The 12,500-nt window shown below is 44.9% G+C and overlaps 1 protein-coding gene across 4 annotated transcripts in view; it reads left to right on the top strand.

The window, feature by feature from the left end:
- Nucleotides 1-1,120: 1,120 nt before the first annotated feature.
- Nucleotides 1,121-12,500, top strand: part of grin1b (glutamate receptor, ionotropic, N-methyl D-aspartate 1b) — a 46,017-nt gene continuing 34,637 nt past the window's right edge. For 2 of the 4 annotated variants that reach the window (XM_062542346.1, XM_062542344.1), the window contains exons 1-4: nucleotides 1,121-1,820; nucleotides 6,190-6,324; nucleotides 9,315-9,491; nucleotides 12,294-12,356. In XM_062542346.1, the coding sequence (XP_062398330.1) occupies nucleotides 1,572-1,820; nucleotides 6,190-6,324; nucleotides 9,315-9,491; nucleotides 12,294-12,356 (624 nt within the window). In that variant the 5' untranslated portion in view covers nucleotides 1,121-1,571. The remainder of the gene's footprint in view (nucleotides 1,821-6,189; nucleotides 6,325-9,314; nucleotides 9,492-12,293; nucleotides 12,357-12,500) is intronic. The other 2 variants (XM_062542347.1, XM_062542345.1) reach the window with 1 other exon arrangement.

Below are 12,500 nucleotides of genomic sequence, written 5' to 3'. Positions count from 1 at the left end.
GTGAATTTGTGCGTGCGTGTTAGTTACACGAATTGATTGAGCATTTCTCTTGTCACAAAATTGTCTCACATCAGACTGATGGAGTGCGTTATTAATGACATATTTCGGCTGTGGAGATGACAGCGGAAAAGCACACTCCTCGCCTGATGCTCATCTCGTTGACGCCTACATAGGCTACAGTGTTGATAACTCACTGGAGACACGCACGCTGACTGGCACTCGGGGCTATGACTGGTGTGAGCTTGCTTATAATGATGTCATCTAAATGAATTGTTAATCTGGACAATTAATCTTGTCCCGGCCAGTTAACCCCAATGATCTCCACCTATTCTGACACTTCACAGTGATTTTCCAGTAAGATGGAAGGGTCACCGAGTCAGTGGGTTTGGGCGACGTGTGTCACAATCTAATTCGAAGAACAGTAAGTTAGAAGGCGACGGTGAAAAGAGCTCGCACCTCAAGCTCGAGACTCCTGTTTCCTTGGCAACCGGGTTCTCGTGAATGTCTCGCTCTCGCACTAGCTGTTGCGCCGCGTCCAGAGCGCCTGATGGATGGATCTGCTATTGATTATATGCAGGGAGGGAACGCGTTTCCATTCCATTCTCTTCCAAAGTGAAACGGTCCGCTGGTGGTCATTAAAAGTAGTTAATGTAACAGTATACATCCATTACTCCTGTATTTTGTGAAATGGCCACAGTTTGGTCAAGACAAGCTCATTTACATCACTCGAGTCAGATTAGTGTTTATGAGTTCGCACGAAAATAATTTCTTGAAGATGAACACAACACAATTTCTGTGCACACTATTCACTACAATAAAACTATTAGTACAAATATTATTTTGGTTATTTCAGTAGGCTATGTTGTGCTTTTACCTAGTTGTCATGATGATTGGATTCGTCAAAGGCAATCCTTAATAGAAAAGATGCACAATTCATTCATGTCGTGTCACACCAGCCACTGGAAGGAAATGAGAATACACTAGTTGTGTTTTTAAAAGCCCATGCCCATTGCATTAGTGCATGCATTTACATGTCCGTTCGAGCGTGACACATTTAGCGATATCAAGCGTATTCAGCGGCGGGAACGCGCACCGATGCGCGGACACGAGGTTTCAGCACCAAGGGCAGAGACTCCTCACAGAGCATCGGCGAGCATCAGGTCATCAGAGAGAAGACCCTGATGGGAACCATGGCTGAACCGGAGAACCTGCGCTTCTAATGGGCATTGACCAAACCTGGCCGCCATTTAGGCAATCCGTGGCATTATTCAGACAATTCGCCTGAAGACGAAAAACAGTATGGAGAAAATCAACAGGAGAGAAGAGTCGGTTCTCAGGCACGCTGCATTCAATTAACATTTTAGTGGAAAACGAAGCGCATTTAAAGCAGTCTAAATTCAGTGCACATATTGTTCGACACGGAATTTCAATGTAATTGCATTCCAGTGGTGTTGTTTTCAACCTGGTGTTGTGGCTACTTGGCCCGCACGGATCAGTTTACCTGACCATAGTCCGACGGACGCCGCGACACATTCAGAAGACTCCGTCTGGTGTTTCCATAAAGCATAAAAATGCGTCTCTTTCTCTTAGCCTTTTTCATCTCTTGTTCTTGTGCCCGGGGCGGCTGCGAGCCGAAGATCGTGAACATCGGCGCTGTTCTCAGCCAGAAGAGGTTTGAACAAGTGTTCAAGGACGCGGTCGCCCAGGCAAACAATATTTACGGCAAGGAGAAGTTCAAGATGAACGCAATTTCTGTAACCCACAAACCCAATGCCATACAAATGGCTCTCTCTGTTTGCGAAGACCTCATATCAAACCAGGTAATTATTTCATTTTCAAAACAACCTATTGCAAGTCGTGCACTACAAAGACACAAGCATAATTAATCACAGAAAATGAAAAACAAATCAATAGGGAGAAAAATAAATTGCATGTTCTACCTGTGGATGTAATGACTGCGCTTTTGTTTATTTTGTTTTATTTTATTCCATTTACAGCAACTGTCTCATTTGTTGAATATCTCTCTCAATGGCGTAGGCTATTCTAACCTCTGGCATTTCGATGATTGACCCTGGTGAAATCGATAACAGAAATTGATCCAGGCGAAATTATATGTCAGTCTGCGTTATGGGAAAAAAATATGTAAATTCATAATAGTCTTATCAATCTTATATGGGTAACTTCTGTGCAATCAGATGAGAAAGGTGTTCCTCAGATGACCTCTACTGTCACTGACTGCCTTAGCTAAATAAAAACACTAGTTTGGCACGAGGCTATGTCCGTTTTTCTGGAAAGTAATTTATCAAATAGCACTGGCCAGTGTGTTGCCCAGAATGTAGTTGCATGGCCTGCACTGTTCCGATGAAGTAAACTGTTGATTCCATTTCAGTTCACTAAATTAGTCGTTAAATAGGAGAATAATTCCTTGTGACATTTGCAAAACCAACGTTCTGGAGCGTCTGCTCTACGTTATGTTCACAAGGGTGGTCATGCATAGGTTGAGCCTCTTGTCAGCTGTGTCCAGTTCAGTTTTTTTTTCTCCTGCTTCAGCTGAGCAATAGAGGAATGCCAGCCCAGATAGTGTCTGACTGTCACACACACCGCCCTTGGATTTAATATTCCCCGGGGCGTGTGAGTGAAGTAGGTGGTTCTGGTGGTCAACATAGTGGCGCCTCTTGTTCTCCAGAGCCGAGGCCGGGAGAGAGCGAGCTGCTCCAGTTAACTAATGCCAAGACACACGAGCCGTCCATCGCCGTGCTGTTGCCCACTTCACCTCTCCGCTCTTTTCCTGTTACGCGTAAAACGAGGCCAACATGGCGTCACCATCGCGGATAACAGCTGCTTTGTTCTGGGGACGGACGAACGGCTTCTGCCCTCCACACACGGCGATGTAAAAGATTACTCTCTAGTGCATCATCGGGGATTATCACACGCTCGCTCGCACGCACGCGCGCACGCACACGCACACACACACACACACACACACACACACACACAGAGAGAGAGAGAGAGAGAGAGATAGAGAGAGAGAGACAGCAACAGATTTAAATTGATTTGTAGCTTCGTTTAGTTACATTTACAAAACCTGTCAGCCAATCAGATTACGCTCTTCAATAACCTGTAGGCTAGACTTTAAAAGTGTGCATGAACAATATTCAGGCTATAATATCATAACCTAACCTGTGGTGTTACCCTGCACTGGCCCAACTATCAGGACAGCAATGATCTCTCTCCTCCACTTTCACTGTGAACATCCCAGGCCTAAGCTCCAAACATCCGCTCATTCATCACATTAACATTTACATTCCATCCTTTTGCAGTTAGACGTTTTTATCCAAAGGGACTCACAGCCAGAGAATAATATTCAAGCTAGAGTGTGAGGAGACCATCGGTAGGAATGACTACTGCACCAGTCAACACTATTACTGGAGGATAGGAGTGCAGTGCAGGCAGTAGAAGTGCTAGTGAACGTGTGATGGGGGGATAGAAGAAAGGGCTGAAGGAGAGAAGAGAGGGAAGAGAATTAGGGTGTGGCAGGAGTGTTAGGAGTGTTAGATGTGTTAGATGTGTTAGGAGTGGTACAGTAGGAGTGTTAGGAGTGGTACAGTAGGAGTGGTAGGAGTGGTACAGTAGGAGTGTTACAGTAGGTGTGTTAGATGTGTTAGGAGTGGTACTGTAGGCTAGTGGTAGGTGTGTTAGGTGTGTTAGATGTGTTAGGAGTGGTACTGTAGGCTAGTGGTAGGTGGGTTAGGAGTGTTAGATGTGGTAGGAGTGGTACAGTAGGTGTGTTAGGAGTGGTACAGTAGGAGTGTTAGGAGTGTTAGATGTGTTTGGAGTGTTACAGTAGGCTAGTGGTAGGTGTGTTACAGTAGGTGTGTTACAGTAGGTGTGTTACAGTAGGAGTGGCAGCAGGAGTGGTAGATGTGTTAGGAGTGATATAGTAGGTGTGTTACAGTAGGAATGTTAGGAGTATTTACAGTAGGAGTGGTAGGTGTGTTACAGTAAGCTAGTGGTAGGTGTGTTAGCAGTGTTGGATGTGGTAGGAGTGTTATATGTGTTACAGTAGGTGTGTCACAGTAGGAGTGTTAGGAGTGTTGCAGCACGAGTGGTAGATGTGTTACAGTAAGCTAGTGGTAGGTGTGTTAGGAGTGTTGGATGTGGAAGGAGTGTTTGGAGTGTTGGATGTGGTACTGTAGGCTAGTGGTAGGTGTGTTAGGAGTGTTAGATGTGGTAGGAGTGGTACTGTAAGCTAGTGGTAGGTGTGTTAGGAGTGTTAGATGTGTTACAGTAGGCTAGTGGTAGGTGTGTTAGGAGTGTTAGATGTGTTACAGTAGGCTAGTGGTAGGTGTGTTTGGAGTGTTGGATGTGGTACTGTAAGAGTGGTACTGTAGGCTAGTGGTAGGTGTGTTAGGAGTGTTGGATGTGGTACAGTAGGAGTGTTAGATGTGTTACTGTAGGCTAGTGGTAGGTGTGTAACTTAGGAGTGTTAGATGTGGTACAGTAGGAGTGTTAGATGTGTTACTGTAGGCTAGTGGTAGGTGTGTTAGGAGTGTTAGATGTGCTACTGTAGGAGTGGTACTGTAGGTTGTTAGAACTTGTAAGAGAGGAGGTCTCCCTTGGAAGAGTTGGGTCTTCAAGAGCTATCATTATCGTGCACTATATAGTGATTGGAATGGTGGAGGTTCTTATATCGACTGGTGAATTAGCGCATGTTGGAATGGTGGAGGTTCTTATATCGACTGGTGAATTAGCGCATGTTGGAATGGTGGAGGTTCTTATATAGCCTGGTGAATTAGCGCATGTTGGAATGGTGGAGGTTCTTATATAGCCTGGTGAATTAGTGCATGTTGGAATGGTGGAGGTTCTTATATAGCCTGGTGAATTAGTGCATGTTGGAACTGTGGAGGTTCTTATATAGCCTGGTGAATTAGTGCATGTTGGAATGGTGGAGGTTCTTATATAGCCTGGTGAATTAGTGCATGTTGGAACTGTGGAGGTTCTTATATAGCCTGGTGAATTAGTGCATGTTGGAACTGTGGAGGTTCTTATATAGCCTGGTGAATTAGTGCATGTTGGAACTGTGGAGGTTCTTATATAGCCTGGTTACTGTAATTAGTGCATGTTGGAACTGTGGAGGTTGTTATATAGCCTGGTGAATTAGTGCATGTTGGAACTGTGGAGGTAGACATACAATAATTAACTTTGTATTAGCTGCATTGTGTATAAGCCACAGAACAGTGTTTTAGGCAAGTTAACAGAAATCAAACCGTATTAATAATTAATGCCATATTAGCTGACTCCGTTTATCAACCTCATAGGTGAAGAAATTTTGCAAAATCAATGTATAAGCTGCGTCTGATAGTTGGTAAATAACGCCACTGTACATGCAGTCAGATATGTGGTTTGATTGTGTACAGTCAGTCATGTGTGTTTGATTGTGTACAGTCAGACATGTGTGTTTGATTGTGTACAGTCAGACATGTGGTTTGATTGTTTACAGTCAGTCATGTGTGTTTGATTGTGTACAGTCAGACATGTGTGTTTGATTGTGTACAGTCAGACATGTGGTTTGATTGTTTACAGTCAGACATGTGGTTTGATTGTTTACAGTCAGACATGTGGTTTGATTGTGTACAGTCAGACATGTGGTTTGATTGTTTACAGTCAGACATGTGGTTTGATTGTTTACAGTAAGACATGTGGTTTGATTGTGTACAGTCAGACATGTGGTTTGATTGTTTACAGTCAGACATGTGGTTTGATTGTGTACAGTCAGACATGTGGTTTGATTGTTTACAGTCAGACATGTGGTTTGATTGTGTACAGTCAGACATGTGGTTTGATTGTTTACAGTCAGACATGTGGTTTGATTGTGTACAGTCAGACATGTGGTTTGATTGTTTACAGTCAGACATGTGGTTTGATTGTTTACAGTAAGACATGTGGTTTGATTGTGTACAGTCAGACATGTGGTTTGATTGTTTACAGTCAGACATGTGGTTTGATTGTGTACAGTCAGACATGTGGTTTGATTGTTTACAGTCAGACATGTGGTTTGATTGTGTACAGTCAGACATGTGGTTTGATTGTTTACAGTCAGACATGTGGTTTGATTGTGTACAGTCAGACATGTGGTTTGATTGTTTACAGTCAGACGTGTGTTTGATAGTTTGTTCCGTGTCTCTGCAGGTGTACGCCATCTTAGTGAGCCACCCTCCCCAGTCCAACGACCACCTGACCCCCACCCCCGTGTCCTACACGGCCGGCTTCTACCGCATCCCCGTGGTGGGCCTGACCACCCGCATGTCCATCTACTCCGACAAGGTGAGTCCAGCACCTGCAGGAAGAGCCCGTTAAGGTGAACTCACCTGTTATGGTGAACACACCAACACCTGCAGGAAGAGCCCGTTATGGTGAACACACCAACACCTGCAGGAAGAGCCCGTTATGGTGAACACACCAACACCTGCAGGAAGAGCCCGTTATGGTGAACACACCAACACCTGCAGGAAGAGCCTGTTATGGTGAACACACCAACACCTGCAGGAAGAGCCTGTTAAGGTGAACACACCTGTTATGGTGAACACAACACCTGCAGGAAGAGCCTGTTATGGTGAACACACCTGTTATGGTGAACACACCAACACCTGCAGGAAGAGCCTGTTATGGCAAACACAGACCCATACTGTAAAGCACACAGGAACACAACCAATATGATGCAGTGATACGTACTGTATGCAGCCTAGTCTAATTATCACATGCATGACCCTATCTAATAAACACATACCATTATACAATCTTGCCCATATATTAGCTTGATATGCATAGAATACGCAACCTTATATTCCACTTCCATTATGTTACACAGTAGCGTACTGCACATATCCTGTATAATGCAGCCATAACTCAGACATACTGTATATCAAGTACATATCCTGTATATTGCAACAACCATAACTCTCCCTAACACACATATCCTGTATAGTGTAGTCATCATAACTCAGACATATAGCACACACATATCCTGTATAGTGTAGTCATAACTCAGACATATAGCACACACATATCCTGTATAATGCATGTATAACTCAGACATATATCACACACATATCCTGTATAGTGCAGTCATAACTCAGACATATATCACACACATACAGTATCTTGTATAATCCAGCCATAACTCAGACATATAGCACACACATATCCTGTATAATGCAGCCATAACGCAGACATATATCACACACATATCCTGTATAATGCAACCATAACTCACACATATAGCACACACATATCCTGTATAATGCAACCATAACTCTGACATATAGCACACACATATCCTGTATAATGCAGCCATAACGCAGACATATATCACACACATATCCTGTATGATGCAACCATAACTCTGACATATAGCACACATATCCTGTATAATGCAGCCATAACGCAGACATACAGTATAGCACACACATATCCTGCATAATGCAGCCATAAGTCAGACATATAGCACACACATATCCTTAGGTAGCACATGTGCGATGCATCCAAACCCTACAGTGTAGCCCTGTAACACATGGCTGTGATTATATAAGGTGCTTTAGTATGTTTTATATTATGGGGCGTTATATAATATGGTTGGAAATGACTCGGCTCTGATTGGCCATTCCACGCTACAGTCCCAATGCTTTACCTACCTAGTGATGAATAGGCCCAGAGTCCACTGCTGGCTGTGCTTGGTTGAAATAGCTCTAACAAGCAGACGCATCCTTGCCAGCAATGTTCACGCTTTCTCAATGTCTCCCTGCAGAAAAGCGTATTCAGCCTGAATGTTGTCTGTGCCTCTGTTCTCATGTCTTTTCTCAATTCAAGTAAAAAATGTTGGAGGAAAATGGATGTTGATTTTGTTTGTTTGTTTGTTGATTTTGTTGATAATGTGCTAGATGATTTGTGTCCATGACATGTTAGATTTGTGCCAATAATGAGTCAAGATGAAGGTATTGTGCTATTTTCCCTGTAATGTCATACTGTACCATACTGAGCATTCAGCCTCGTAAATGTTTAATACCATATCATACTATCAGAAGCCTATGACTATTTAATGAAGCTCACGCTGATATGTCTTGATCTAGATACTCTTGAGTAAAAAGCTCATGCTGATATGTCTTGGTCTAGATACTCTTGAGTAAAAAGCCTACTGTAGCTGCATAACAACTCTGAAATGAGCTTAAGAATCCTCCCATCGCCATGACGCCATCTCTGTAACAGAGCCGCACCATGCCTGGCCTGATCATTACTATTCTGTGGCAGCATGCTCTTATGATGTGTGTGTGTGTGTGTGTGTGTGTGTGTGTGTGTGTGTGTGTGTGTGTGTGTGTGTGTGTGTGTGTGCATGTCTCCGTCACGTTTGTGTGTATGCGTAAGTGAGTGTGTGTGTGTATGCACGCGTGCGTGCGTGTTTGAAAACTGTATGAAAAATATTTGTTTAGGACAAGTCTATATATTTATGAAATGTGTGTGTTTGTCTGCATTGATTATGTGTGTTTACTTCATATTTGTGGATATTTTCATTGTACGTGTGTTTGATTTGTAGATGTCTTCAGTGTGTATGATTGTGTGAATGTGTGTGTGTGTGTGAGTGTGTGAGTGTGTTTATTCCATAAAGCATGTTTGAATGTGTATTCCATAAAGCATGTTTGTGTGTGTATTCCTTAAGACTGTGTGTGTGTTTATTCTATAAAGCGTGTTTGTGTGTGTGTTCCTAAAGAGAAAGAAAGAGTGTGTGTGTGTGTGTGTTTGTTCTATAAAGCGCGTTTGTGCGTGTGTTCCTAAAGAGAGAGAGAGAGAGTGTGTGTGTGTTTATTCTATAAAGTGTGTCTGTGTGTGTCCTAAAGAGAGAGAGAGTGTGTGTGTGTGTGTGTTTATTCTATAAAGTGTGTCTGTGCGTGTATTCCTAAAGAGAGAGAGTGTGTGTGTGTGTATTCCTAAAGAGAGTGTGTGTGTGTATGTGTGTATTGTATAAAGTGTGTCTGTGCGTGTATTCCTAAAGAGAGAGAGAGAGAGAGTGTGTGTGTGTGTGTCTGTTTATTCTATAAAGTGTGTCTGTGCGTGTATTCCTAAAGAGAGAGAGAGAGTGTGTGTGTGTGTATTCCTAAAGAGAGAGAGAGTGTGTGTGTGTATTCTATAAAGCGTGTGTGTGCGTGTATTCCTAAAGAGAGTGTGTGTGTGTGTGTGTGTATTCTATAAAGTGTGTGTGTGCATGTATTCCTAAAGTGTGTGTGTGTGTGTGTGTGTGTGTGTGTGTGTGTGCTCTCCCACAGAGCATCCACCTGTCGTTCCTGCGGACGGTGCCGCCCTACTCCCACCAGGCGCAGGTGTGGTTCGACATGATGCGCGAGTTCCAGTGGAACCACATCATCCTCATCGTCAGCGACGACCACGAGGGCCGCGCCGCGCAGAAGAGGCTGGAGACCCTCCTGGAGGAGCGCGAGACCAAGGTGAGGCTGGGGTCAGAGGTCACGGCCCTAGGGGTGTGTGTGTGTGCGTGAGTGTGTGTGAGTGTGTGTGTGTGCGTTTGTGTGTGCGCGTATATGTGTGTGCGTGTGTGTTTGTATCGTTGTGTGTGTGTGTGTGTGTGTGTGCGCGTGGGCGTCTGTGTATGTGTGTAAACTCTCTCACTGTGTAATCAGACCAGATCCTCAGAGTTCCTGTTAGTGTGTGTTTTTTTTCCTTTCTGTCGCGTGTGTGTGTGCACATCTCTCTCCATCTGTAACATTTCTGTAACATTGGCTAACATTTTTTATGCCAGTGGCATCAACAGCGTCCTAAGTGCTTATCTGACAAAACGTTCTCATCTCACGTTGCTTTTGCCAAAGTCAAGTTCTCCTGCGTGTCAATCCACAACAGGAGCCAAAACTCACGCTCCTAACCTGGGGTTCTGCAAATACACTAACAAAACCAAGTGAAATGAAATAAGAAACAGACAAAAATAACCCTTTTGGGAAGTGTGTTGTGTGTTTATCTTGAGTCAGCGTTAGTCAGGTGTGTTGTGTGTAGATCTTGAGTCAGTGTTGGTCAAGCGTTTGTTCCAATGGTCGTTCGCCTGGTTGGCCTCAGGTGTGGTGAGTGTTGTGTCGTTATGTTTTTGCCTGTTTTACCGACAGGCGTGGCTTACTGTACGCTGTGAGACGCTGTGAGAGACTGGAGCAGGCGTGGCTTACTGTACGCTGTGAGACGCTGTGAGAGACTGGAGCAGGCGTGGCTTACTGTACGCTGTGAGACGCTGTGAGAGACTGGAGCAGGCGTGGCTTACTGTACGCTGTGAGACGCTGTGAAAGACTGGAGCAGGCGTGGCTTACTGTACGCTGTGAGACGCTGTGAAAGACTGGAGCAGGCGTGGCTTACTGTACGCCGTGAGACGCTGTGAGAGACTGGAGCAGGAGTGCTGTGTGTGCGGGAGGCACATTGTCCTCCAGTGAATCTAGCGTCTGTGGACATCTTCTCCTTAACGTCTCCGCCATCTCAGATGCGCCAGATAGCACTCGCACATTTCATTAGATTAGAAGGCTGTGAATTCCTGTGCAAGCAGCTGACAGAGTTCTCCGATTTAGCATTCATTTGCATATTTACACTGTGAGATGAGTCCATGTAAAGATGCGATGGCGTTTTAGCGGTGAGGTTTTGCAATAGCGCTGAAGGTCATGTGGAAGTGTCAGATCTGCTGCTGGTTCCCTCTCTGCATCCTTAACGCATTTGTGTTTTAATTAAACGGTGTCAGTGGTTATCGACTGCTGAATAAATAAACACATGTGGAGCCAGCATTGCTAATGTGATGTTGAATATTGACACCGGAACACATGTTCTTCACAATATGTGGAATATTCAGACCACAGACATATTCCAATATTTTTTAATTTTTAAATAAGGATCAGAGGATTAAATAAGAATCAAAACAAGTTTTTTTCTGATGTACAATGTGGATCTAAGAGCTTCACTGTCATTCACTTGTAAACCTAATTGTTTTGGTTGTGTGAGCCGCGAGCGTTCGTGGTGTGTGTGTAGAGCCGGTGTTGGTGTCTGCTGAATCTCATGTGGTTTTCTGCATGCATCTTGAGTGCCACCCATCCACCCAGGAGCAGCTCTGTGGCCATGGCAACGGGGGATTCTAATGGAATGTTGTGAGGAGATTGACCTGCGCCTGTGGAGGATATGATGTGGTGGACTCTCGTGTGGAGGATATGATGTGGTGGACTCTCGTGTGAGGAGACTGACCTGCGCCTGTGGAGGATATGATGTAGTGGACTCTCTTGTGAGGGGCTCCTCTCTGCAGGCTGATAAACAGCTCAAATTAAAATGGCCTCTCAGCCACCGTGGCAATGGAGGTGGCGCCTCCTGAATGGCCCGGGGCACAAATGGGACTGACAATCTACTCAAGATCTCATGTGGCAGACTGCGCACGCAAGGTGACAGCTGAAGGAATTCTCTGGAAAATTGAACGCTGCCGAAAGAGCGAGAGAGAGAGAGAGAGAGAGAGATGGAGTGAGGGAGAGAGAGAGAGAGAGATGGAGTGAGGGAGAGATGGAGTGAGGGAGAGGCAGAGAGAGATGGAGTGAGGGAGAGGCAGAGAGAGAGAAAGATAGAGAGATGGCGTGAGGGAGAGGCAGAGAGAGAGAAAGATAGAGAGAGAGAGAGAGGCTTGTCAGAGCGGTAACGATCGGCACGCTGCTGTTTTCATTAAGCAGTATTTCCTGGAAGTGCTTGTTTACACGCCGCTGACTGAGGGGGACGCTGATGTGGTTTGCTGTGCGGCGGCCGGAGACAGATGAGCGGCACCGCTGTGGCCCAGCTGTGGCCCAGGCCCGTATTTACCACCCAGCCGGCTCCAGAACCCTCTGACCCAGGTGTGCTGCTGGCCCGTTGCCCTCCAGCCGGGTTCATTTCCGCATGAGCGATGAGAGTGTGCACTCACCTGCAGGACGTGCCTGGACACAGGGCTCACCAGACCAGCTCATTGGCATGCCTTACACGCAGACCTGGCCATCAGACACATGTTCCAGAGAGCAGGCTCGGAGAACTCACGCCATTCTATTCAACTCTGTTCTATTCTATTCTATTTGAATTCTGATCTATTCTATTCTGTTCTACTCCACGCATGGCAGTTTTGCAAGCCCCAGCGTTAGCGAGCCCAATTTGAAGCAGAAATATGGAGCTATGTTGGAATGCTATACTGCACATCATTTTTAACTGTTTATAATATTCTTCTGTGTCTGCATATTTTCTCTGTGCACATTATTCATCAGAATAAAAACAGGAACTATGAAAACCTCGACCAACAGTCCTATGACTACAAGCGAGGACCCAAGGTATATTTGCATGGTCAATGCACGCCGCCCTCCAGTCACCGTGTCTGAACGTAGCACCTAGCAACCAGACAAACAGTCAGCAGCCAATCCAGAGATATTCTTATCCTGGTAGCACGTCTTATTTTATGTTTGATTTTGATTTTT

Source organism: Sardina pilchardus, chromosome 8, assembly GCF_963854185.1.
Source record: "Sardina pilchardus chromosome 8, fSarPil1.1, whole genome shotgun sequence".
Taxonomy (NCBI): domain Eukaryota; kingdom Metazoa; phylum Chordata; class Actinopteri; order Clupeiformes; family Clupeidae; genus Sardina; species Sardina pilchardus.
This window is presented reverse-complemented; position numbering and strand designations above follow the sequence as displayed.